This window comes from Simochromis diagramma, unplaced genomic scaffold (genome assembly GCF_900408965.1).
Source record: "Simochromis diagramma unplaced genomic scaffold, fSimDia1.1 OVJJ01000322.1, whole genome shotgun sequence".
NCBI classification, from domain to species: Eukaryota; Metazoa; Chordata; class Actinopteri; order Cichliformes; family Cichlidae; genus Simochromis; species Simochromis diagramma.
The window spans coordinates 343,717-369,519 of NW_024386731.1; the positions used below are offsets into that span (position 1 = coordinate 343,717).

Genomic DNA, 25,803 nt, shown 5'->3' on the forward strand with positions numbered 1-25,803 from the left:
TTTTTTTTTGTATTCCAGAGGTGGACTGTGACTGTGGCTTGGAGTGGATGGGCCCCTGTGTTCTCCCAGCCAATAATCCATCCCTCCATCTTACCGTCAGCCGGAGGAAAGATCTGATGACAGGACTGCAGAGAGTGGAGAGAAAAGACCCCCTGCTATGGCCAGTGGTACATATTGAATTTACTGTACTTTCTGAAGATAGGCCAACTTTGTTAGGCCATGTTTTTCTTCTGTGTGTGTGTATGTGTGTGTTTTTTCCTTTTTTTGCAAGAAAGGAGAGGAAAAACTTTGCCAGGATTCTGTTGGGAAAGTTTCCCAGAGATAGCATAAATCCACGTGGAAGACAGTCCTCCTTGTTGAAGCCTTTTCTCCACATTTGTATGCCTGATCTGTCAGTTACAGGGGATTGAAAGTATCAAAATAACTTCCTCTGACCATTTCTGAGTTCATCTTCTGTGACAGCAATACTCGGCTGTTTGACATATTTTGTCCCCGGTTGTGCTCTGCAGTCTCCTTTTGTTATCGTGAATGGATCTATTTTCTGCAGCAGAATTTATCACAGGAGCCTTCAGGAACTCCTGCAGTTAAAAGTGTGCAGGCTGATTCTGAAAGACTCGTTATAAAACACTTGTGAGCTTGGCTTAATACATCGCTTTCTGTACAAGACACAGTCACACTGGTAGCTTATTGAAAAGCAATATCGAATTTTGTAATGCGAGCCGTCCCCACACTTTTTAAAACCCTTTCCCAGAAAATATTACCTTCTCATTTAATGCAGTTTCATCCTGTATTGCATTCAATGTGTTTTGCTTGTCTCTGCTACAGCAGCTGATGGTGTAGGCAACCTGGGTGCTGAGCAGAACCACATTAGTGTTCCTGTCGCTGATCATGGAGCCTGGGCCACGGCCATGAACAACCTGGGCATCATGCCCATGGGCATCAGCGGGCAGCAGCTGGTTTCAGGTACCTTCTACTCTCAACTTTACAAAATTTATTTCACTGGAAACCATCGATGGTTAATTATATTGAATATTTTTGTTGTATGCAAACTTTTTATTTGACTTAAGGATCAATGAAAGGATTACACCCTAGCAATTATCATCATCTTTATTACCCTTTATCCAGCCCATCTCATATATATATATATATATATATATATATATATATATATATATATATATATATATATATATATATATTAGGGGTGCAACGATACACAAAATTCACGGTTCGGTTCGGTTCGATACTTTGGTGTCACGGTTCGATATTTTTTCGATACAAAAAAATGTTCATGCATTTTTAATTTGTCATTTATTAAAATTATAAATATATATTTTAACTCAAAAGTACAGTTTTTAAATTTAACCCTAACCCTTGTGCGTGTTTTTTATTTTGACAGCGAATGCGCACCTGCGGACCACTTATGTGCAGCCCTGGTTATTTAGCTCGTCATATTGCAGCCACAGAAATTATTTTGTCCATGAAACCATAAAGCTGCACTTTCTTTTTGCCTTATAGTCTGATTTGTCATAACTTCTCCGTTTTGTGGTAAGCTTTTCTTTGGCTGTCACTTCTTCACCCTGACCTGTCTTATTTGGCTCAGCAGAACTGAATAATGCTTTTACACGCTCACTCACATAAGCTCAGCGATTCTCTGCGCGATCAACCTCTCACATGTTTAAGCTGCGGGAGATTTCACTTGTCATGTTTGCATAGTAAGCTAACGATTAATAAGACGATGTCAGAGGAATTGGTGCACAAATTATCATCACTCACAGATCAGTGCTGTCGCTCTCTATACACAGTTCGCACGATTGCAAAGTGAAAGCAAAAAAACAAGCGCAAATTCAAACGCGACTTCAATATGTCACATATTGACAGTGGCTCACCAATGCCAATGACATAATTACCCAGCTACATTTCTGAAAGAATGCAAAAGCACTGACATATATTTTTCCTACAATAGCCGGACGGGCAGGGCAGAGATAGATTTTGGTAGCCCGACTGAAAAAATCGCTAGCTCCGGGACGTCGGGCTAGCGATATTGCAAGCCCTGTATCTGATTGAGGAATCACTCATCTTTGGAAAAGAGAGTTTATTACAGAGAAATGTCTCTTTCCAAAATAAAAGCTATACTATCCGCTTCTTCTGGGCTATATTCTGCAGCATAAGGAGAATCATGTGCTAACAGCTGTCTAAATGACTCGGCTAAAGTTAGTAGCATGCTTGCTTTTTTTGTCTGCTTCCACTTGTCTTTGCACTAGGATGATGTCGGCGTAAATGTGCAGTCATATTCGTTGTGTTCCCACTAGTGCTTTCAGGTTAATCTCGTTGAAATGACCTTAACGCCACAACACGGCAAATCTCCGTTAACGAGCTACCGCCGATCGCCCCGTGCATGGGGCTAGACGGCAAACACGTTAACGAGCTAACTGCGCTAACACACTAGTTCCCACCAATGTAATTGAGCATTGCATGGCACATCCAAAATACTGTTTTACTTTAGTCCATGACTCGCTTACCTTCAGGGTCATACGTCACATGAAAACCAAAATAATTCCAAACGCCAGATCTGAATGAGGTTCAATTTGCCTGTTGCAAGTGGAGCTTAACTTCTGTCTTGCTAGCTTGCCCTGCGCTCTTCCTTCTGACTATGCTGTCTGTGTTGAGTGCTCAGTGGATCTGCGCTCGACAGTGCAGCCTAGGCGGAGTAGTCGAACACAGATTCACTGAGCGCTCAACACAGACAGCATCGTCAGAAGGAAAATTGATAAAATAAATTACAAATGTTGTATTGTTCGATACATATGCGTACCGAACCGAAAGCACTGTATCGAACGGTTCAATATCGATACGAATATCGTTGCACCCCTACTATATATATATCCCAAGGATGGATATGAAGGTTCATTAAGGAATATTTTAAAGGGCTGGTTCTGTTTATTCAGAATCATATCCTTACCCTACAAACTTCCACTCTACATTGTCCAACTTGTGTTACTAAGGTTTCACCAATGAATTTTTTTGTCACACTGGTGATTGATTCTGTTCTGACACCCAGGTTCACAACATTTTCTGAACTGTTTAGATTACCAATAATTAAAAGTTCTTGGCTCATTTGTCTCATTCATTCAAAACAATTACTTCAAGTACAATCATGGAAATAAGGAAGCATGTTCTCATTTTAGCAGAATTTTAGCAGTGCAGCTCAGTGTTTTAACCCTATCACCTCTTATGTGAGAAAAAAACAACAGGTGGTCTGTTAACTAGCAGCACGTTCGTGGTACGAAAACCTCGAGGATGGAGTTAAGTGGATTTTTTAAAAAGAGAGTAATTATATAAACACCTGTGAAATATCAGAAGTCGTCGTATTCGCTCTGTAAATATCATGGATATGTGACAGATGTTAAGTAAGGTGAATAAACTTATATGCTGCTCGATCATTTCTGGATCCAGGCCCTGTTTGTCCAATGAATGCATTGGTTTGTATTTGATTGTCTCAGTTTCAGAAGCTCTCAGCAACCATAAATCTGTGGATATGTATATTACAGTCTTCATGTAGAAGGTACAAGGGCTGTATTGCTTCAGTTATTACCACTTAATGTTACCTAAAGAGACTCTCAAATTCTCCAGATGGAAATAAAATCACTCACCACACGAGGTAATGTTATGGTCCCACCACTTCCACCAGCACTAAAAAGGCTTGAATCTGTAAGCCAGATAACAGCCTGTTATCTGGGCCCTGAGAAACAGACTGAACAGTGAGAAAAATTGGAGAAGTGAGTTTTGCATATCTGGTGCTGACTGGAAACAACATGAAAGTCAGGTTGATGTGAGGCAGTGGAAAAGAATCAATATGTTTTGATTAATGAGCAAAATCAAAAAGAGTTGAGAGAGTTGTTCTCTGGATACATCAAAAATTACTGACCATGCCTTTCCATCACTAAACATTTACTGCGCCTCTTTAGTAAATCCCACGTTCTCCTGTGCTTAGAGAAAGTTTTGCACTCATACAAGCTGTTAGTACATCCTGTCCTTGCCGTGTTATTTCTTGGTAAAAGTAAAAACGTAGGTGTATCATTGAAATTTTTTTATTCAAGCCTGCGTGTCCTGTGTTTGATTGTAACCTGGGGCTCAGAAATATCACTGAATCCGTGTGAATCAGTCCAAAACAAGAAAAACAGGGTGTGCACAAATGTGCACCATAGTTGGCTACAGAGGGGGACACGGGATGGGAACCATGTGAGGATTGTTGGAAGACCTGCGGCTCAGCGATGGAACTGGTTACTTGATAGGGAGAAAAGCAACCTGAAACGAATTTAGTCATTATTATTTATTTATTCTGGATGAAGCAGTTAGTCGGACCTGACCTGAACACATGTGCAAACATCTATCTTTTTTTGGTTTGTTTTGTTTTGACTAAATCAATGATGCATACATTTAGCATGAGGACACAGTGACATTGAGAATGATGTCATATAATAACCTGCTACCCCAACAAACCCACCGAGCATGTCAGAACGATAGGATGTTTTTCTAGTATTTCATCCTTTGTGAAATTCTCTTTCACTTGCTTTAAAAAAATATTTTGGCTTTTATTTAATCTGAAGAAATTTTTGGAAAATACTTGTATTTAATTCTGTTTCAGTAACATATCTAAAACTTAAATGTAACTTCCTGACTGCTTTTATCACTTCTCAGCCAACACTAAATGTACCAGCCAGCACTGCTCTGCAGCCTTTCTTTGCTCTCCTATTAATTATCCCCCAACAGATTCTTCCTGTGAATCTTTGGAGCGTTCCTGGACCACAAAGCAGATATTAATCATTATGAACGCTGGACATTTTCTTATAATCTGTGTGTTGTTATAAGAACAGAGTGCTTCTTGCATCAGCAGGCAGAAATTTTCCAGATATATCAAACTGTGACACTTTGCTAAAGAGGGCAGGGCTGGAAAAAGCATTCGTCTCAATATAAACTGAAACATCTGGACATAATAAATACTGCTGTTTTGTTCTTTCTTTTTTTTCTTCTTTTTTCATATGTAAACTATATACCTCAAAAAGTGCCCGGCGGACTACGAAGTGTAACCAGAGAAATATATGCAAGGCCACAACTAAAAACTGAGCTTTCTGTGTCCCTCAGCAGGGTGTACAGTGTGGCTGTGCTCCAGACTAACCGCTCTCACTTGTTATTTCAACTAAAACTACACTAAGCTCTGTGTCTAGCTGCTCTGCTTCATTTTCTCTTTCTCTGGGCTTAATTTCACCTCAGGATCTATTTACGAAATTGTCTTTCTGAGACGTGGGGATTTGTCTGAGCTTTATGGTCGCATGTGTGTTACCATTTAAGAGTTGTCGTTGTATGCTGCATTGTGGGGCTTTAATATGTGAGCACGTGGGGAGATTTGTTGAGTTGTTGGTTGTGTGTGTGTGTTAAGTCCAGAATAATTGAATGCATGGATTTAACTGAGTGAAGCCACAATGAGGAGAGAGGAGCTGTTGTAGGGAGGGACAAACAGCATCGTAGCAACCAAATTCCTCTGGATCCGAGTGGAAATATTAAAATGATGACATGCTCTTTCACTCTGATGATGTGATGAGACTACACCTCTGGCAACATCTGCAGCTCTCTTCCCTTGTTAAACTACAGGGAGGGAGGGAACGTTTAGGTAATGAAAGGCGGACAGAAAAAAAAGACGGATGAGTGGATCAGATATGTGTCTTTTGAAGGGTCATACTACAGAAACATGTGTTTCTGCTTTCATACATTTCTAGGAGACAGTTATTAATTTTTTAAAGTGGTGCTGATAGTATTCAGAGACTTTATTTAAAGTAATAAAATAGTATGTGTGTGTGGATCTGAGTTTACTTTGTGTTTTATTGTGAAGTTTAGTTCCTCATGTGGCTCCCCTTTGTTCTTTTTCCCACCCACATCTCTGCCTCATTTCAGTTCATCTTGTGCCCTTTTATCTCTCTTTGGTGTGTATGTTTCATCTGTGTTCTCTCAGTCTGCTTTGGTGATTTCTTGATAGTAGTTTGGATTTTTGCAGGTTGTTTGTTTGACCCTATATAAAAAGACCACTGCAGGACAAAGCACACGGAGCCTGTGACATCACATAAGTGGACCTGATGAATTTAGAGAAGACTTAAAGATTGCTGGGCCCAGTGCAGCTGGTGGGCGAACCAAATTTCCTGCTGTGTATTTGAGCAGCTTAAACCAAGAATTATTTATAAATTAGTTTGGACTTAACTTGAGTTACAGTTACAGTGAGAATCAACAGAAGCAATGCCAGAAACAAAAGTAAATGGCCACTGATGCTGCATCATTTCACACTTTGTGTTATCTGTACAAAATAAACAGAATCCTGTAAGAACCTGATGCCCTCTCGTCGTCTCGTCTCCTTATACGCCCACAGTGTCACAATGCAACATTAAGCAAAAGGTGCAAAGGCCAATCTTCAAGACTAAAAATAAAGCAGGTAAACTTTCCTAACTGCAGCTTCTGTCCTTCTGTGTTATAAGAAGCAAACTTTAATGTTAATCCTGCTAACCCTAGCTATTGCACAGATGTAATGCAGTTAAAAAAGTCCAGAATCTAAAAAGTATATATATTTAAGTTTATTACAAGTACCAACACTTTGAACTAATATGCAGAGTCATTTGTTATGATATTGTAAAGTATTGGAAACATGTGTGAAACCTGGACCCATTTGTTAAGGGCTAAAAACGAGGCCATGTAGGTCAGAGCTCCAGTGTGATTTGTGTTAAGATTACAATTAGGATACATTTAAATGCTCACTTTTCATTGTATGGGTGTGTCGTGACTGATGAGCTCTCACCTTGATGTTAATCACAGCCAGATGTTTCGCAGCACGGTCAATGCTACGCGTTTCTGTCGGTGGTTCCAGTGTATAGTACTAAATAAGCACAGTTAAAGGCACGATCACTGTTTTTCTACTGTCAGAGCCTGTCTTTTTACTTCATGGCTCTGGTTTAAATTTTTTCAGTTACTTGTGTGTGTGTGTGTGTGTGTGTGTGTGTGTGTGTGTGTGTGTGTGTGTGTGTGTGTGTGTGTGTGTGTGTGTGTGTGTGTGTGTGTGTGTGTGTGTGTGTGTTTTTCTTCCTTATATTCCTTCCTCTGTTTCTGAGTCTGGCAGTCGCAGCAGAGCTCTCAGCCAGAGAAATGAACCTGGCTTGAATCACTTTGGCTCCTGGAGGAAAAGCTATGAACAAAACCAGCCTTTTGTGATTATGATGAATGTGTGGCAAGGAGATGTGTAATTTACCTGTCGAGGGTATCGCAGATGCCGTTTTAATGAGTTTTCCTAAGACCTGAAGAATCTCTGAATGCATCTTGGCTCTATGTGGTCAGATTAATGGAGGATTATCTCTCAAGTGTTTTTTTTTTTCTTTTTATAAGCCTCAAGATGTGTAATAAAGAGTACATGAAGCATTTTTCTCTTTGCTAAACAAAATGTGTTTTACCCTGCAGCACTCGGTGTGATCTAATGCTGAGTACAAATTAGTATATGTCTGAAATTATTAGCATTGTGCTGACCAAAGATTACCAGCATAAAGGCCATTTTTCTCCAAGAAATGCTTTTATGAGGCTTGTGGAGGGTTTATCTAATAATCAATCAAATGTATTATTTATTGAAGGATGTGAAGCACCAGGCCACATCACTCCCTTTGTGCAAATCTCAGCTTGAGCTCAGCAGCGTGGGGACTGACAAAATCTAAGGGAGTAGTATTCATCTTCTGGAATGCTCTCCAAAACTGTCCTCATCCTTCCAAAGTCTGAATCTTTGTCAGTTCCATATGTAACACACTCATCCTCATGAATATCTGCTGCAGGCTGATGGCCCTATAACAAGATATTTCAACCTGCATTTGGGAGACAGACACTCTCTCTACTTTTAAGATTAGGTGTAAAACTTTCCTTTTTGCTCCCTACAACAGCTCCTCTCTCCACACTGTGTATTTCATCCCGTCTTCCTCCCCTCACCCCCAACCGGTCATGGCAGACGGGCGCCCCTCACTGAGCCTGGTTCTTATCTTGACTGTTGTTGTGATTTGGTGCTATATAAATTTTTTTTAATTGAAATTCATCAAAAGACCTTTATCTACTTGTGAAAGGAAAGAAAAACAATCTAAAACAAATGCATAAGAGCATCACTTACCTTATCTGAGAGGCACAAAATATTTGATGAATATATATCATCTAACATTTTAGCATCTAATCAATCCTCTGTCATCTTGGTCATTTGGAGGCAGAAGTGACGAGCCGGTGGAGTGTAAAGTTATCGGCTAACACTTGCAAACTGAAGTAGTTGCCTTCATGTATGGTATAGATGCAAAGAGGCAGATATGTAATAAATAGTGTTGACTAACATACAAATGAGTTGGCTACTGTAAGGAAGGACAAAAATGGAGACGCTTCATTGCTGCCCTAACTTATGAAAATGACTTGTCAAAAGCATAACTTTTGGCTGGGTGCAATTAACCACAGGTAAACTCTCAACTAGCAGAGGTGAAGCCTCAAATAGCACCTGGGTATGGTCACCTGGCATCCATCTCTTGGGAGCGAGATGCTTTTAGAACCGGACTCATTTCAGCAACCACAGGTTTTGGCACATTTGTTTTAAGGGATTTGCAATGCCTATGAGGAAAGAAATGTGAGCGGTTTGAGAATACCATTGGTAATTTTATATTTTTCCCTTTATCCCAAGCTAACTGAAGCGCCTCACTTCCTGTGCTTCCTGTGAGCTGCTGATTGTTTCCAACGAAGGCTTGCAGTGTGCTGAATGTTCAGACCGGCAGGAGTAAAAGCCTTCGCACTAAATCACTGGTGCATTCTATCAATCCTCTGTACAAAGCAGGAAAAAAAGAAACGTTTATTTTTTATTGAATTTCTGTAAGGGACGTTTGTCCTTTCCGAGTGTGACAGCTTCCCTCGCCTGTAATCTGAATCACTTTGTTTTCTGTGGTGTTGTGGCTGTGTGGGCAGCAGTGGGGTGGTGGGGGAGATTTTCTGCTGACGGTTTGTTCCTCCCGCTCCCTTGTTATTGCAGTGTTGAAGATAGGAACATGCAATGCTGCTCCGCCCTCCTCCAACCTGCCTGTTCTATTTTCACCCAGACAGCTGAAGCATTGCTCCTGTCGCCTCTGTCCTCTCACTGTTTATCTTCCCCCTTCTTCCTCACTTTCTCTTTGTCCTAGAGAACAGAGATTTTCTTCTTCCCTCTCTCTCTCCTCTCCTCCCTTGCGCTTTTCCCATTAGTACACTCGAGATGATATTTTCTTGTCCTTTTCCAAGGATCCAGTCCCCAGTTTTTCTTTTATCTCTTATCTAGGGAGTGATCGTTTATACTTCCTTTTTCTTTTTTAACTAATTTCCTTTTCTCTTCTGCATATGCGGTTGATGTTGTATATACGAGCTCTTGTTATGACCACTAATCGGGTTTTAACGGTAACAACCTTCCAGCCATCTAAGTCCCAGAGTCCTAATGAATTCAACAATAGTCAAAGGAGCTTGGAAAGAAAGCGACAGTCACACATGACCTGGATAACTAAGAACCTACACAGAAACCTCAACAATAACAGTTTTATTGGTTCTTCAACAGGATTAAAAAATGTTAAAGTGCAATTATAACCCAATAATGCTTTTGTTTTCTCCTCTCACAAAAATGGGTTATTGTCCAATTTAGCTCACTTTCCTCTATAAATATGCCCTGTTTCTCTATAAATAAACCATCCACTGGTTTAATAATGGCCCTTAAATATACCAACTCTTGGTACTGAATAAACCATTCCCCTGAATAGTTTGGCGGTGCCAATGATGGTAACTATGAGCGTTTGAAAAGGGAATTTATTCATGTGGAAACTCCAGTTCAGGACCAACTTGTGAGGCAGTCACTGAGGTGTAAGTGAAGCATTGCAAATGTACAACAGCGGCATCACAATACCCATATATTCATAATAATAACAGTGATATTTAAAAATAAAGCACAATAATATGAAGTCAAATGTGTCTTCTTCACACATTTAGACTTTTCAATATTTTCCTATTTAGACCTTGGATGGTCTAAATAGGAAAATATTTTTGCTATTTGCCAATTACAGTGACAGAGAATTTCCTCTGGGGAGGATTGCTAACAAAAGTTGCTGAAATGTGTCTTTCACAGCCACAAATGTAAACGTTGTGATGATGCTAGAACAAGTCACTGAATTTAACCTCTGCTCACCGTGAATGTCTTTACAAAACATTACATCATTCCATTCATTGGATAGATGTTATATCTCTCACCAACCAGCAGACACACCATCCCTAGAGACATGGCGCTAGCATGACTGAAATCAGACTATATCATTCTTTACGTACTGGAAAAGAAAGTATGAAAAATTATGGTTTTTGTTGTGTAATCTGTTGTTATTCTGTCATGCAGATTCTCTGTGTATCCAGAGATTCGACCCTGGGCTGGGACTCATTGCACCCATAAACCCCATGATAGCAGGAATCAGCCTGGTCCCCCCTCCACCCGTTCCCCCCGACATGCCCGTCATCAAGGAGATCATCCACTGCAAGAGCTGCACTCTCTTCCCTCAGAACCCTAGTAAGACTGTACTTTAATGTAGAACCGGTAAACTTTACTTGAAAACTTTTAGGGGTGTGACTTTTGCAGTAAAGGTAGACAGCAAAATCAGGCTAGTAAAAGTAAACTGATTAGCTCAAAGGTACAGTCAGTAATGTTTATATACTTATTTAATAGAAAAAAGTCCAGAAGTTGTCTCCTTCAACAAAGAAGCAAAAATGTGAAAGAGGCAATGCAACAAGCATTTTTGAATTCTCTTCCTCCATCTTTTATATAATGATAATAATGAGCTGGCTAAACAACAACAGCTGTTTATAACACTTTGCCAGCTAATGTTACACTCGAGTGTCCAAAGAAATGACGCTTTCCCTCTCATAAACAGTTTGATTACATTCTCAGACCATATGCGAGTTTATTCGCTACGTGTCCAAGTCCAATAACGTTAGCTCGACTTCAAAGAAAGTTTCACTAATGCCGACTGACAGCAGTTAACACTGTCAAAAACAGCAGAGCTTACCAACAGAAAAGTTTCGGATATCCTCAACAACTCACCTCAGTATCACTGTATCCAGAAAAATATGCATTGACACGTATTGACAGCTGAAGTAAACAGCAGGCTGAGAGCCTACACTAAACAACAGATGAAAGGCAACCAGAGTTGTTTGTCCTACAGCAGCCAACATAGTTAGAATTATGTAGCAGAATTTGAAGTGGTTAAAAAACTGAATTCAGTTGACTGCAGTCTGCTCATATCTAGTGGTGAGACTTTACAGGCTGTAACTTAGGTAATTAGCATAAATGTGAGATGGAATCTATTTTAATATTAGATGTTATTATTTAAATGTTGTTGTTTTTTTTTCTTTTTAATTGCTCAAACTTGACATAAAAGTCAATAGTTTCCCTCTTTAAACTGCAGTGTAGCAGGAGAGCTGTGGATGATATGGCCATATAATCATGTAACCGGTCCTTTTATTGTGCCTCAGACCTTCCTCCTCCCTCGACACGGGAGCGCCCTCCCGGCTGTAAGACAGTATTTGTGGGGGGTTTGCCAGAGAACGCCACAGAGGAAATCATCAGGGAAGTGTTTGACCAATGTGGGGAGATCACCGCCATCCGAAAGAGCAAGAAGAACTTCTGCCACATCCGCTTCAGTGAGGAGTTCATGGTAGACAAGGCTATTTACCTGTCAGGTGAGCACTTTTCTTGGGAAATACAATGCCTCAAGTTTGCAGTTGGGATATTGTTTTCATTTGTTTGTCTTGGTTTGTTTTTTTGTTGTTGTTGTTGTTTTGATTTTTACAAAGCGGGCCATATTGGGATAAAAAGGTAGTTGGCTAGTTATCTGTTAATGCTAGCTTTGGCTGAGTAGCTTGGTTTGCTTGGTGTATCCATAGTTTGGAGTGAAAGGCTAATGAAATGCTAGCTAAAAACAATTGTGTTTTTAATAAAATGTACCCAGCATAACAGCAGATCTGCTAGTGTGTGTTTTAGTACAGCTGCATGCTAAACAAGATGATGTAGCACCTAGCTATCATTATCTATTAAGTTGACCGCTCTCTTGTTATGCATAACTTTCAGCTTTATTATCATTTTTCATTGCTTAGTTATATAAAATTCACCTTCAGGTAGTTGTCATAAAGAAGAAAAGTAGTATAGACACCACAATTGATTTTGTGGATTGTTTCTACTTCTACTGTTAAGCTAGATATTATAAGAGAGGGTGAGAAGAGCTTATTTTTAGGCCCAGTCTAAGGTGGATATTTAAGGAACTGTATTTTTCATAATTCTTCATCATCTTCATGTTTCACCCTAATGATTTTCTGCCTGGCAGATCAAATCTAATGACATGCCTCTACCTGTTGTAGAAAATGCCTAAATATAATGGTATCACCTTCTCCCCTTCAGGGTATCGGATGCGTATCGGATCCAGCACTGATAAAAAGGACTCTGGGAAGATCCATGTAGACTTTGCCCAGGCCAGAGATGACCTTTATGAGTGGGAGTGTAAACAGCGCTTACTGGCCAGAGAGGAAAGACACCGCCGCAAGATCCACGAAGACAGACTGCGGCCACCATCTCCCCCTCCGATTGTGCACTACTCTGAACACGAGGTAGCACTGTTAGCAGACAGACTAAAAGGTGAGCACTGGCAACGAGTTTGCAGAGAAAGTGTCAGTTAGCTTTGCATTGAGAAAGTAATTTCCATCACTATACGACAAGTTTACTGTGCCACAAACCTAGCGATCAACTGATCTCATTGCTAACTCATATCAGGTGATGAGTCAGCTGATACCCTTGATGCTTCTAAAGGGCAAATCTCACACACATGCACACAGAAAAACAACCCCTGCTCCTCCTTTAAAGGCTGTATCCAAATTTATTTTTGGTGTGCTGGCAAGGACAGGAACCCAAAGACTGCAGAGGCCAGCACAACCATGAGCTTGATCACTAATGTGACAGGGTTGGACCGAATCTGTTCAAGGTTTTTGTGGTTTGGGTCAGGTGGTCTCTGATGTGTTTCAGAAGCACAAACAAAATCTGCAGCTGTTGTCATGGATACAGAGAGTAAATAAAATCCCTTGTAGTAAATATATTAGTCCAAAGCCATGTATGACTTTTCAAAGCGGATTTGTAGGTCACAGATAACAACGCTTTTAATTTGATTGGCAACACATCTGTTGCTCTGTGTGTGCGTGTGTGTATAATCTCCTGCTTAGGTCACTTGCTGTGATACCCAATAACATGCATGAATTAATTGTCCAGGAAGCTGCACAATTATTGATATTCTTCATCCCCCCGTTTGTAGCCACTGATAAACAACTGTGTTTGATGGCAACAGTATAATGCAGGCAAACAGTGCGCAAACACAGGGGAAACACTCAAAGACTGTCCAAGAAGCCATGTTTGCATCAGCCTGTATAGGGATTTCTTGTTTTACAGCAGTGTTTTGTGTGTTGTTGTAAAAACTGCAGTTATTACTCAGCAGTTCTCAGAGAGCTCTGGAGTGACATAAGAAATAGGTTTTGTGACAACAGAGTATCAGATATTTTTTAAAGGGAGAGAAATAAAAGCAACTGGAGAAGTGGGATTTTAGTTATTAGATTTTCAAGTGTTTATCAAAGATGTCTGCACAGACTGTGAGCTCTCCGCATTCAGTCATCAGTACAAACACTTTGAACAATAAAGGAGACAAACACGATTGAGATGGAGCAAGAACTGCTAAATAAAAGCCTTACCAGAGTTCTCAACAGTGCAAAATAAAACAAAACAGTTGCAATTTTTTATGTGTCTTTACCTTTCTCATTAACTTCAGTGGCTTCCTGCTTATTTCTTCTTTTCATGCTTCTAGCAGCTATAATCCAGTAAGATATGCATTATTAAGTAAGCCATTGTAGGATTCTGGAATTCGTTTACAGATTTAATCGAGTCATAAATACATCGTTTTAGGCCCTGTGTTTCCTCTGGAAAGGAAGAAAGAAGATGACTTCTCTGACTTCTTGTACAGCAAAAAACACAACCTCTTATAATTGCCAGACTCTAAGCTGTTTTTTTATGGCAGCAGCAACACAATATGAAGCTTTGAGCTAAATACTGATGTTGATGTTTAACAAACATACTTTGGATGCTAACATTATCTAAAGCAGCGGTCCCCAACCTTTTTTGCGCCACGGACCGGTTTATGCCCGACATTATTTTCATGGACCGGCCTTTAAGGTGTCGTGGATAAATACAACAAAATAAAACTAGTACCGGTACCGAAAAAAAGAAGGTTTATTCATAACACACGTGAAAAGACCCAGGAAAACCGAGTAACGATAAAAACGATAACAAAATAACGCTGAAAACCGATAAAAACCCTGAAAACCATACATTTCACACCAGAGCCTCAACTCTCGCGGCCCGATACCAAACGACTCACGGACCGGTACCGGTCCGAGGCCCGGGGGTTGGGGACCGCTGATCTAAAGTACCTGTGATGCTGCAGTATTTGTCTTTTTTTCCAAGTTGTATAATAAGATATTCATCAGTTCATTTTGCCGACCATTTCAAAGTCGCAGGACCCTCCCAGCTGTCATAGATGAAGTGTGTGTGTCTATGTGTGCCCTGGTGACTGGAGTAGAAGTCAGATGATCACCAAATTTATCACAGACACAAAGATACTTGGATTGAGCCATGCTGTTAGCATTACTTGATAAAAAAAAAAAACTGGACTAACTTAAACATACAGTACACAACACCTGGTTACAATGAATGCAAATGTGCTTTCCTGGTCTTACCACTCTCACAGGAAGTTGGTGGGCATTTGACTTGTAGCACGTGGCTAATGTTGAGAAAAGGTCCATTTTCATCCAAAATTAGATTTTTTTTCTAAGTCATTGGGGGGGAAAAGTGACACCAAAGAACAAAGGTAAAATGCAAGTATAAAAATGTGTGACTGCGGGTAAATTGTGGGTAAGATGAAGTAAAGCTAGCAGCAACAAACAGAAAGATAGATTACTATATAAAACAAGAAATAACCAAAGCAACAATCCAAAACCTTTGACACATGCTGAAGTTTCCTCTGTTATCTTTCCTCAACTGGCAAACCCTGCGTGTTGAAGAATCACACTGAGTGCATACCCAGTGTGGTACAATGTAATGAGAAGGGTTTCTGACCATATATATAATATCCTTCCATCCATCCATCCGTCTTATCACGCTTATCCAGGGCCGGGTCACAGGGGCAGCAACCTAAGCAGAGAAGCCCAGATGCCCCTCTTCCCAGCCACCTCCTCCAGCTTTTCCGGGCTACACCAAGACATTCCCAGGCCAGCCGAGAGATAATCTCTCCAGCGTGTCCTGGGTCTGCTCCGGGGGCTCCTCCCGGCCATTACCCACAGCTCTTGGCCATAGGTGAGGGTAGGGACGTAGATCAACCACTAAATTGAGAGCTTCGCTTTCAGACTCAGCTCTCTCTTCACCACAATGTACCGAATAGCGTCTGCATCATTGCAGCTGCAGCACCAATCCGTATATATAATATTTATTGTTATATTAACAGAAAATGTGGTGAGAATGCAGTTCAGATGTTGTGTTTGAGTAAAATTTTGCAATCCTTGGTTTGATCTCAGATGTTTCCCATGCTTGACACCAAGTATTTTTTCCAAGCTGTTTTAAACCTGAGTAGAAATGTGCTCCATAAAAGAACGAATCGTGACAATGAATAATTCAGGTGACATTTGAAAGAAAGGTAAAGTCCTCGTTATGCTTCCCTTTTAAAATCAGCCCAGTTTTACTACAGGAGTTACGTTTTTCAAGCCCCCATTTATCTACTGTGTAATGGGATTAATACCACGGACCACTCCCTTTCTTTCTGTACTGTTGCAAACCTGCACCCACCTGCTCCTTCTGCACGTGAGGAGAATTGATGGGAGAGGATGAAGTGTGGGACTGAGTTGGCAGTGGTTTTGATAAGTGAGAAGTGAGCAATGAGGGGTGTTTGCTGTGAAGGTCACTCTCCTCCTCCTCCTCCTCCTCGTCCACCTCCTCCGTGTTGCCTCCACTCTGCTGTAGCTAATTCTTGTCTCCAGTGATTGAAAGTGTTGCATATTTACAGTAAAAGGCTGTAAATGTTCTCTGTTTATAAAAACAGCGGCGCTGGAATCACTTGCAATTTAGTGCAATTTAATCACATTCAGATCCAGCGCACTGCTTATTACTGTTATTGCCTTCATGCATTGTGATGACCTTCATGTTGTCTCAGATTGAGCAGGCAAACTAAACATTAGCATCTAGTGTTATTGTTATATTTTCCGTGTTTCGACCTAAACCCGTCTTTAATGTGCGGTCAGATCCACTGCACGCATCATTTAAATAAAGCATGAAAGAGAATAAAGTCAAAATCTTGACTGTAATAACTCCCACACAAAAAGAAATAATAACATCACCTCATGTGGTACTGTGACCTTTGTGCCAATAAAGTGTTGCTGAGAAACACATTACCACCATCAGTGGGAATCAGATATATCTTATTTCCATGGGAACTGGTAAAAACCCTCATGGTCCTTGCTTCGTGCAACAATAGATCCAGATGATTTGAATTACTCAAACTGATGCACATAGTTGGTGTTATAAGGTACAGACAGACAAATCTGTTCTTTCTAAATCTGCTTTATTGATCCAAGTTTGAGTTGCTGTTCTGAACCCATTTTTACATCTATCTCAGATAGTCATTAAAGGTAAGTCTCAATGTCAGACCTGTCATTGAAGTTTTCTTCTTCACAGAACAGACTGTACCATCAAGGTGTTTTTTTTTTTTTTTTTTTACATCTAACACTTTTTTTTTACTTTTTTTTTTTATTACTTTTATGGGACAGGGATAGCTCAGTAGGTAGAGTGGTTGCCCCGTGATCGGAAGGTTGGGGGTTCGACTCCACTGAACAGCTACCCTGAGGTACCCCTGAGCAAGGTACCGTCTCTACACGCTGCTCCCCGGGCGCTGCATTGGTGGCTGCCCACTGGGTGAATGGGTTAAATGCAGGGGAGTAATTTCCCTGCGGGGACTAACACATTATAAAAAGTAAAAAAAAAAAAGACTGTACCATCAAGGTGTTTGTTTGTTTTTTTACATCTAACACTGCATCCATCTGTTCATCCATCCAAGTTTTCATTGTATATTTGCAAAGCGAATGAGAGAAGTTCCAGATAGAGCTCTGTGCAAACTGCCTTTTGTGTTTTTTATGATGTTTATAGGTTAGAGTTGGTGCTGAAATATGGAACAGAAATGATTTGAATATAGAGCATTATACAGAAAATAATCAGATCTTTTAGAAACTTTTAGTAAATCACAAACAAACACGATCCTATCAGTTAATCTGTTGAAGTCATATGTAAGTGTTGTGACATGAGAAGGATGGTCTCTGAGACATGAAGAGGCCATGTTCAAATGCCAGCAGATTATCACTAAGGCGTGACAACAGCAATCCCATAAGAAAAAGAATCACAAGCTTTCACATTTGGTTCCTTTCAAGCAAACTTGGTATATGAAGACACATAGCAGCAGTCCAGTCGCAAGTGCATTGTTATCAAATGAAGCATCAAAACTCTGTCTTCCAAAATCAGCTTTACAGTGATCAGGGATTTATTATATTAAAAATAAATAATAGCACTTTTTAAACAGGATTCCTTTCTGCCTTTTCTATGTCTGCCATTTTCTGTATTTATTTGTGGCTCTGTTCTATCTCTCTGGAAAACCAGCAGCATGTTGCTTCTGTTTGCTCCAGAATCTCCAGTTTATCTACAAAACCCAAACCTCAGCCTCAGTGTAGTGTTCCCATCCATCCTCTAATACCTAACATAAACAAGCATGTTTTCTCTCTGAATAACCCTTTTCAATTCATTCTTCACCTCAAACAGCAGGGGAAATAAATTTCCATTATTCCCCCGCTCGTCCCTGTTCAGCAGCGCTTCATTGTGCTCGCTGTAATGTGACTGTAATCTGCTGCTGTGTATGAATGGGGCTTTATCAGAGTGGGGGAAAGTGTCTTCTTACAGGTTGTGTTGCACTGGGTATTGAGCTCATTAAATGCTCTCTAATTCACTCTCTTCTGCCGTCGTCCGCGGCTCCGTGGCACCATTCAATTATTATTCAAATGGAAGCGAATGCACTCGACGGAAGCCTGCCGAGACGCCGCAGTTTGTGTGACTGAGACCGAGCGCTGCTTAAGGTTGTGCTTGAAAAAGTTGAAAATCAAAAATGCATTTTGTGTTCAGCGGCTGTGACGTGGCTCACAGACCCGTGAACGGTGAAGGCCTCCAGAGGAGGAATTTAGTCCCCAGTAACTGCTCCATTGTTTATTTAGGCTGAGTGAATGTTAAAGGTCCCATGAAACGGCTTTCACATCATACTCTTCAGTCACCATTTGGTGTGATGTACCAAGACACGGCGTGCTGGGGGAGAGACTTGGAGTCCAAAGAGATTTTAGTATTGTGAATGTATAAATTTTAAAGCAGCTGTAATGCTTTTTCTCTCAAATTAAAATGTAAAAAAACATCTGTCTATCAAAAGTGACTTTGGTCGGGAGTTCTCGACTTCAGGAGAATATCCTTCAGCCGTCACCTAGAGCTGTCAAGTTGAGCTTTGCCATCAAGGAATTAAAAGTAGTTTGGATATGACTATTGAGGACAGGGAAGTGCTTGGAGCGTCTGTGTTGAGACTGATAAAGTGTTGAGCCTGAGTCTTGACACAGCTCTTGTTTCAGGAGTGGCACCTCACGACTACCCCACATATCTACTACAGAAGCATCCCATTATGTAGGCAGGCAGGCAGGCTGGCGACGTGAACACCCAAGTTTGTGAGTGCAGTAACTCGAGAATGAACTGGCGCAGGAGTTTCAAATTGATACCATAGGAGCATCTACTAAAAATCTCATACAAGTTCAAATCTCTGTGACCTCACCCTCAAGGTCAGAGGTCAAGCTATCTAAAAACAAGGCAATTATCAGGGAACCGTGAAAGATGCTGAAAGAAATGGAAAGAAATAGTATACCTTAGTTCTGTACCATTCATTCTTCCAGGACACTTGCATGTCCATCTGAAGTGCAGGGCTACAACTCCACTCTACACTGAATATGTATGGGGGAAATGAATGAGAAATGTACTTATACAACACAGCTTTATTCACCTTGAAGGACCCCTGCCGTTGAGGTCATAGTTGGGATTTAGATCAATTTCTTGCATATAACAGCTGATTAAAGAAGATAAGACAAACAGTAGTTATCAGTAAGATACAGATACAGACCTCCGCCTTTGATACTGTGGACCATCATATTCTGCTACATAGGCTGAGACACTGGGTGGGTATACCAGGGGCTGCTTTGGACTGGTTTGAATCCTATTTGCATGAACGATCCTTTTCTGTGGCTACCTCTAAGTACAGTTCCTCTTCTACTTTTCTTGCCTATGGTGTGCCACAAGGTTCAGTTTTGGGGCCTTTATTGTTCTTGCTGTATTTACTTCCTCTTCAACACTTATTGAGCACTTTTAAGGACATTTCGTATCACTGCTATGCAGATGATATTCAGTTATATATCTCCTTTAAGCCCCATGATGTTTCCAAGCTACAGATTTTGCATAAGTGCATAGACTCCATTAGAGGTTGGATGGCTGGAAACTTTCTTCAACTAAATGAGGAGAAGACTGAAGTCTTTGTGCTCCTAAAAATTTTGTACCTAGTGTTATGAAAAACTTGGGTCCACTTGCTACATTTGCCAAACCGTCTATCAGGAGCCTTGGTGTTACTATTGACTCAGCTCTGACTTTGGATGCTCATGTAAAATCTTTGGTTCGCTCCTGTTTTTATCACTTGAGAAACATTGCTAAGCTGAGTCCCATTGTATCGCGCTCCGAATTAGAAATTGTCATTCATGCATTTGTTTCATCTCGTCTGGATTATTGTAATTCTTTGTTTACTTGTTTATGTAAAGCCTCTTTGGAGCGTCTACAAGTTGTTCAGAACGCTGCTGCAAAGCTTCTGACCAAGTCCTCCAAGTTTTCCCATGTCACACCCCTGCTGATTCAGCTGCACTGGCTCCCTGTTAAATTCAGAATCCACTTTAAGGTTTTGACCTTGACTTTCAGGGCTCTGCATGGACAAGCACCAACATATATAAGTGAACTTTTACATCCATACATTCCCAGCAGGTGCCTGAGGTCATGTGACCAGGGCTTGCTTGCTGTCCAACACACGAGGCTGAAAACAAAAGGCGACAAAGCATTTGTAACTGTGGCCCCCAGATTGTGGAACTCTCTCCCTTTGAGCCTGAGATCTGTGGACTCCGTGGTTGCTTTTAAAAAACAGCTAAAAACTCATCTTTTTAAACTTGCTTTTGGTTGAATTTTTATTTTTAGGTTTTAGCTTCTGTGAAGCACTCTGTGGTTTTTATCTTGAAAGGTGCTATATAAATAAAATTTTACTTACTTTTACTTACTTACAAACATTTTGTCATCATGTGAAAGCTGCACTTGTGCAGCACAGTGGTGCACTGGTGAGCACAGTTGCCTCACAAGCAAAGATTTGAATCTCCTGGTTAGAGGGAGGCGTCCTGTGTGAAGTTTCCATGTTCTTCCCTTGGTTTGGGCACTTCAGCTTCTTCCCCGAGTCCAAAGAAATGCTTGTTAGGTTAAGTTGTTATTCCAAATTGTCCAAGCATGTGAGGTAGAGTGTATAAAATATAGCACTGTATGAATATACTTGATGTTTAAATGTGACTTATAGTCATTTTGAATCAGTACGGTTTGAAATGCACTTTATAAGCACAGTCCAGTTCATTTTTAAAAGTATCACTGGTGTTGGTATTGAAAAGAAAAGAACTGCCATACCTCTCTTTCTTACCTTTTTCAACTTGTTTCCACAGATGATCATAAGTTCAGTGAGGCCATAGCCATTCTGTTCACCTGGATCGACAGAGGCGAAGTCAACCGCCGCACCGCCAATCACTTCTACTCTATGATCCAGTCGGCCAACAGCCACGTTAGACGACTGATGAGTGAGAAAGCTCAGCATGAAGAGGAGTTGGAGCGTGCCAAAGAGGCCTTCAAGAATGCCCTGCTGGCTATATTAAATCAGTGTAAGGACGCTTTCATATTTTACACACTTAAAGACGTACTGAAAAAACTTCCAGACAAAGGACGTCTCACGTGAGAAGTTTTTGCCGTTGTAAGTGTAAGCTGTACAGGTAAGTTCAACCAGTGGTTTTCTCTTCACACTGCAGGTAGCAAGTTTCATTCTGTTTCACCAGTTTTAAGAGAACCATGCACTAGAGACAATCATATGATTGGATAACACCCATCAATCAACTGCACCTTCAGTTTAATCAGTTAAGTCAATCGATTCATGTAGGATGTTTAAACACATAAGACTTTGGCTAAAGTGCTGTATATTAAGCACCTGAGACTGAACAGTACTACTTTTTTAGGTGAAAACCAGTTAATAGATATCCACTTTTGACCTCGTGCCACCACGTGTGCCGTCAGTGTGAGCTTACTCCTGATTGCAGTCTCTCACACTGCTGCAGGGTGTGGTGCAGTGGCAGATTACAGTGGTGCAGACCATGAAGCCATTTTCACCACATCCATTTCAAAGCCCGTCTTGATGCAAGTCATTTACTCTGTGAGCATCTCGGCCCAGTCTCCATGACAACACTCCCCGATCTCTCTCACCATCAGCTCCATTATCTTCGGCGCGCTGTGCAGTGGTGATTAGGTCAGTCGCACAGAGGTTTCAGAGTCAGTAGCATGAGTGCGCCCTGACCTTTTCACAGGCTGCCTTCAAAAAATGCCAACACACACACTGAGTGATAACCACAGCTGCTCTGTTACTGCATGCTAATGCTACTCTGAAACAGCACTGGTTAAATAGCACCCATTCACTGACACTTAGCCAAGTCTGCAATTAAAGCTGCATTAGGTGAATTTTGACCACTAGAAGGCAGTGTATTTACAAAAACACGATAATCACTTGTTGTGTCCAGCAGCAACAGACACAACCACTGAAATGGAAAGGAATCCATGTCCACCTGATGTCGTACATTTGCTCTAGTTTTATCTCAGTTTTGGTCTCCACCACCTCCCAAGGAAAGTATGTATATAACACAACCCTTAACTCCTCCACTGTTACCAGGTAACATACATAACAGTAACTTTACCTTCTAATTCCTAGAATCCTATCTCCTAGAAGGAGTTAACCTGAAACAGTTAACCAAGTGAACTTGTATGTTAATTGAAACCTATTTTAATAATAGCTAAGGCTGATCATCTGCTAATATGTAATGCTTTTAAGACTTCTGACACTCAGATACGATCTAAACATCGCCAATGAGAGAAGTATGTAAAATAAAGTGTGCAAAGGTAATATATTTCACATGAGCAGCAAGAAGTATGCACAGAACCAAAACTAGGAGCTGAAAGGGTCAAAAATATCACTTAATGCACATTTAATCCGATGTTACGTTCAGAAAAAGGCATATTTGGCGTCATTTCACGGTTCGTGTTCATTTGTAAATAAGGTGAGTGAGAAAATGGACAGTTTTACTGTTTTTGTCTTTTTGTCAGTAGTTCTTCTGTGATATGTGAAAAGGCTAAATCTGACATTGGTATAGGTTCATTCAGGTTTGGCAAAGTAAAGTTATGTCGTTACTGGAAGTGTTTGACCACAAATCAAATGTCAGAGCAACAGAAAAAATGCAAGGCAGCATATTCATGCAGAATGGAAGTGTGTCTCTTCTGATTGGATCTGATTACAAAGTTATAGACAATCCTCCCCAATCATCCAGTAATTTCTTGCACACAGATTGATTCCATTATAGCTTCTCCTTAACATTAAACATGTAATATCCCATGTGACATGTCTACATTTCTGATGGAGTCTAAAATTCACAGTCCATTCTGGATAAATGTTGCCTTTGTCAGTCCAGTGGGAAGTGAAGCTGCAGGTGATGAGATGTAAGTACAGAGCACTGGCCAGGAGAGAGACCTGCTCATCACATGACACACATTTTAGATGAATTCTTTTAAACTTTTAGAGGATGGTTCTGGTTTAGCTTTTCCTATTTGACATGCATTTGTCTGTAAAGGCTGTGCTAATACATATTTCCTCACCACCTCCGAGATTCAAGGAAACAAGGACTCGTGCAAAACATTCTCCAGCTGTCAGTCTAAGAGTCTCCCGCAGCTTTACAGACAGTCCTGAAAATTGCATATTAGCTTGTGCACGTGTGTGAAGATATGGATAGCTTCCCATAAATCAAATGGCACAGAGAAGATAAACACTGCTTGATGTTTATTGACCAGCACTACAGCTGGATGACAAAGACTCCAGTTGTGGCTAATTGCTCTGCAAGTTGACTGAAACATGATTCAGAGACATCAACTGGGGTTAATTATCCAACACAATCGTAACTTGTTCTCTCAGCCATGACAGTAATTTCGGCCCATAGTGGCTCCAGGAATGTGGCCAGGAGCCGGTGTTTGTTGCCAGTGGGACACATGCATGGTAGCTTTTTTATATCATGTGGAAAGCATCCACATGTCGGACACTTTTCTTCAGCTGAAAGTGAAACAAAGTCTGCAGGACGCCAGTGTTGATAGGCGCTGCAAGGGATCACGCCTTTTAGCAGACACATGCATTTTCCATCTGGTCTTGTGTTTTGCATCCAGCCAGTTGCCTTGGATTTAGATCTCTATGTGGTTACCCTTAACAGCCATTCCAGGCTGTTCCGTCAGACTAAGACAAGCTTTTGAAATCACTCATGTAAAAACATGTTTGCAAACAATAGGTAAAAAAAGCAAAGGCACTCTGAGACTTGAGGTATGATGATGAGAACCGTTTAACCCTCTCAGGCTCAAAGTCCTGCAGTGGTACTTCTGAGTAAAAAAAACTCATAAAATATGTATGTGGGTTAATCAGGTTTTAACTGTTGCAAATCTGCAACGCCTGCCTTGAGAGGGTCAATATTTAACCATTATATCACAAGCCTCAGAGTGCCTTGGATTGTTCGTGTGGTTTGCAGTCTTTATACTGAGCGCTGTTGTTCACTGAGTAGAATCTTTAAAAAAAAAACACTTTTTCATAAAGCTCAACTGCACTCCAGATTTTTCCTTTTTTTTTCCTTTTTATAAAAAAAGAGGTTTATTTGGAAAACTGTACAAGACTCATGCTGCTTGGCCCAGGATAGAAGATTAAAGCCACCTGCCTAACGCTACGTAGGTCCCCATCACATCACCAAAACAGCTCAGACTCATCAGGGCTGTGATACAGAACCTCAGGGGGATCCCGCTGTGGCTCGCACAGGATTACAGCAGCTGAACCTTTGTGTTCTGCTTGTTTTAGAGAAGGACCTCCATGAAGCAGGCTAGCTCCAGTGAATCTGGAGCAATTTCTCTCAAGGTCCCAATCCAGGTTGTGAAAATCTCAAAGTATTCCTTCCTTGGCACATTGTCCTGCCGGGAAAGGCAGCTGACATTTGGGAGTGCAATTGCTGTGGTTGGACTGGTCGGTCCGCAACAATAGCAGACGTTATGTTTCAAGGTAACAGCAGAACACTGTACTGAAATAATCAGTGTTATTCACTTTAGTTTAATTAGCATGCCCGAGTTCTTGTTTCCAACAATCTCTTACATGAAGGTGGAGGATAAAAGTTCAGTGCATTTAGAGCATTTTGTTTTTCATCTTTCTCATGGCAAAGAAGATTTTTATTCAGTCTTCATCTTTAAGCATAACTCCCTGTTAATTTACTCCAAAGCCATGTAATAATAAGACTTGAATGGGTTTTTTTTTAAATTTATTTTGAAATTTATTCCTATGCTTATACATTTATTCTTCAGATAAAAGTCTTTCTTTAAAGGAGCACTTTACTCCAAGTACAGTCGTCCTGTCATCATCTGCTCACTGAGTCAGGAGTTCAAAAGTATAAATTGGAATCCAGTAAAGTAATATTTGAGATTTTGCATGAAGGCAATTGTGGTTGATTTTGATTAGTTTTTCTTATTGCTTTCTGAAATATGGTAGCATTTCATCTGAGCCCTTGATAGCAGTGAGGAACATCTCTGGAAGCTGTTTGGACTGATATGAAACAACCAAGAGGCAAAAAAAAAATCATTTGAGAAAGACAAATAGAGCGTAAACCTTCCTGGAGGTTGACTTGAGCAAATGATGTCACAGACTTCAGTTTTGGAGTAAACTGTTCCTTTAACACGAAAGACCTTCGTGGCCTGCCGCTTGTGGTCGGTGCATGTCCACGGTCTCTCCTCTGTCTGCTGTACGAGCCTCAGTCAGTGCTACAACGCTACATAAACGGCTTGTTTTGTCTTGACCCTCCCTCCTCTTCCTCTTCCTCCTCCCCGTTCACCCCAAAGTCGAGCAGATCACCGCCGTTTTCACCGCTGCCACCCGGCAAAAGGCATGGGACCATTTCTCAAAAGCACAGCGCAAGAACATAGACATTTGGCGCAAGCAGTGTGAGGTTGGTATACCTTTGTTTGTTTTTTTCTGTTTTCTCCTCCCACCCTGGCTCACTGCTTTCTTCTCTGCTGTCATTTTTGAGTCCCCAGGAGAGAACTGGCTGATTGACACACAGTCCCGTAGGATTTGTTGTATTCAGTGTCTGGGTTGTTGTTTTGCTGGATGCTTCGCCCTCACAGACAGACAGACGGGCAGACAGCAGCCTCTGATC

General features: G+C 40.8%; 1 protein-coding gene across 3 annotated transcripts in view; it reads left to right on the forward strand.

Annotated features, from left to right (window-relative positions):
- Nucleotides 1-25,803, forward strand: part of enox1 (ecto-NOX disulfide-thiol exchanger 1) — a 129,836-nt gene that overhangs the window by 81,547 nt on the left and 22,486 nt on the right. For 2 of the 3 annotated variants that reach the window (XM_040008118.1, XM_040007356.1), the window contains exons 3-9: nt 19-167; nt 826-963; nt 10,448-10,615; nt 11,578-11,784; nt 12,500-12,733; nt 20,989-21,201; nt 25,487-25,593. In XM_040008118.1, coding sequence (XP_039864052.1) covers nt 158-167; nt 826-963; nt 10,448-10,615; nt 11,578-11,784; nt 12,500-12,733; nt 20,989-21,201; nt 25,487-25,593 — 1,077 coding nt within the window. In that variant the 5' untranslated portion in view covers nt 19-157. The remainder of the gene's footprint in view (nt 1-18; nt 168-825; nt 964-10,447; nt 10,616-11,577; nt 11,785-12,499; nt 12,734-20,988; nt 21,202-25,486; nt 25,594-25,803) is intronic. The other variant, XM_040008893.1, reaches the window with a different exon arrangement.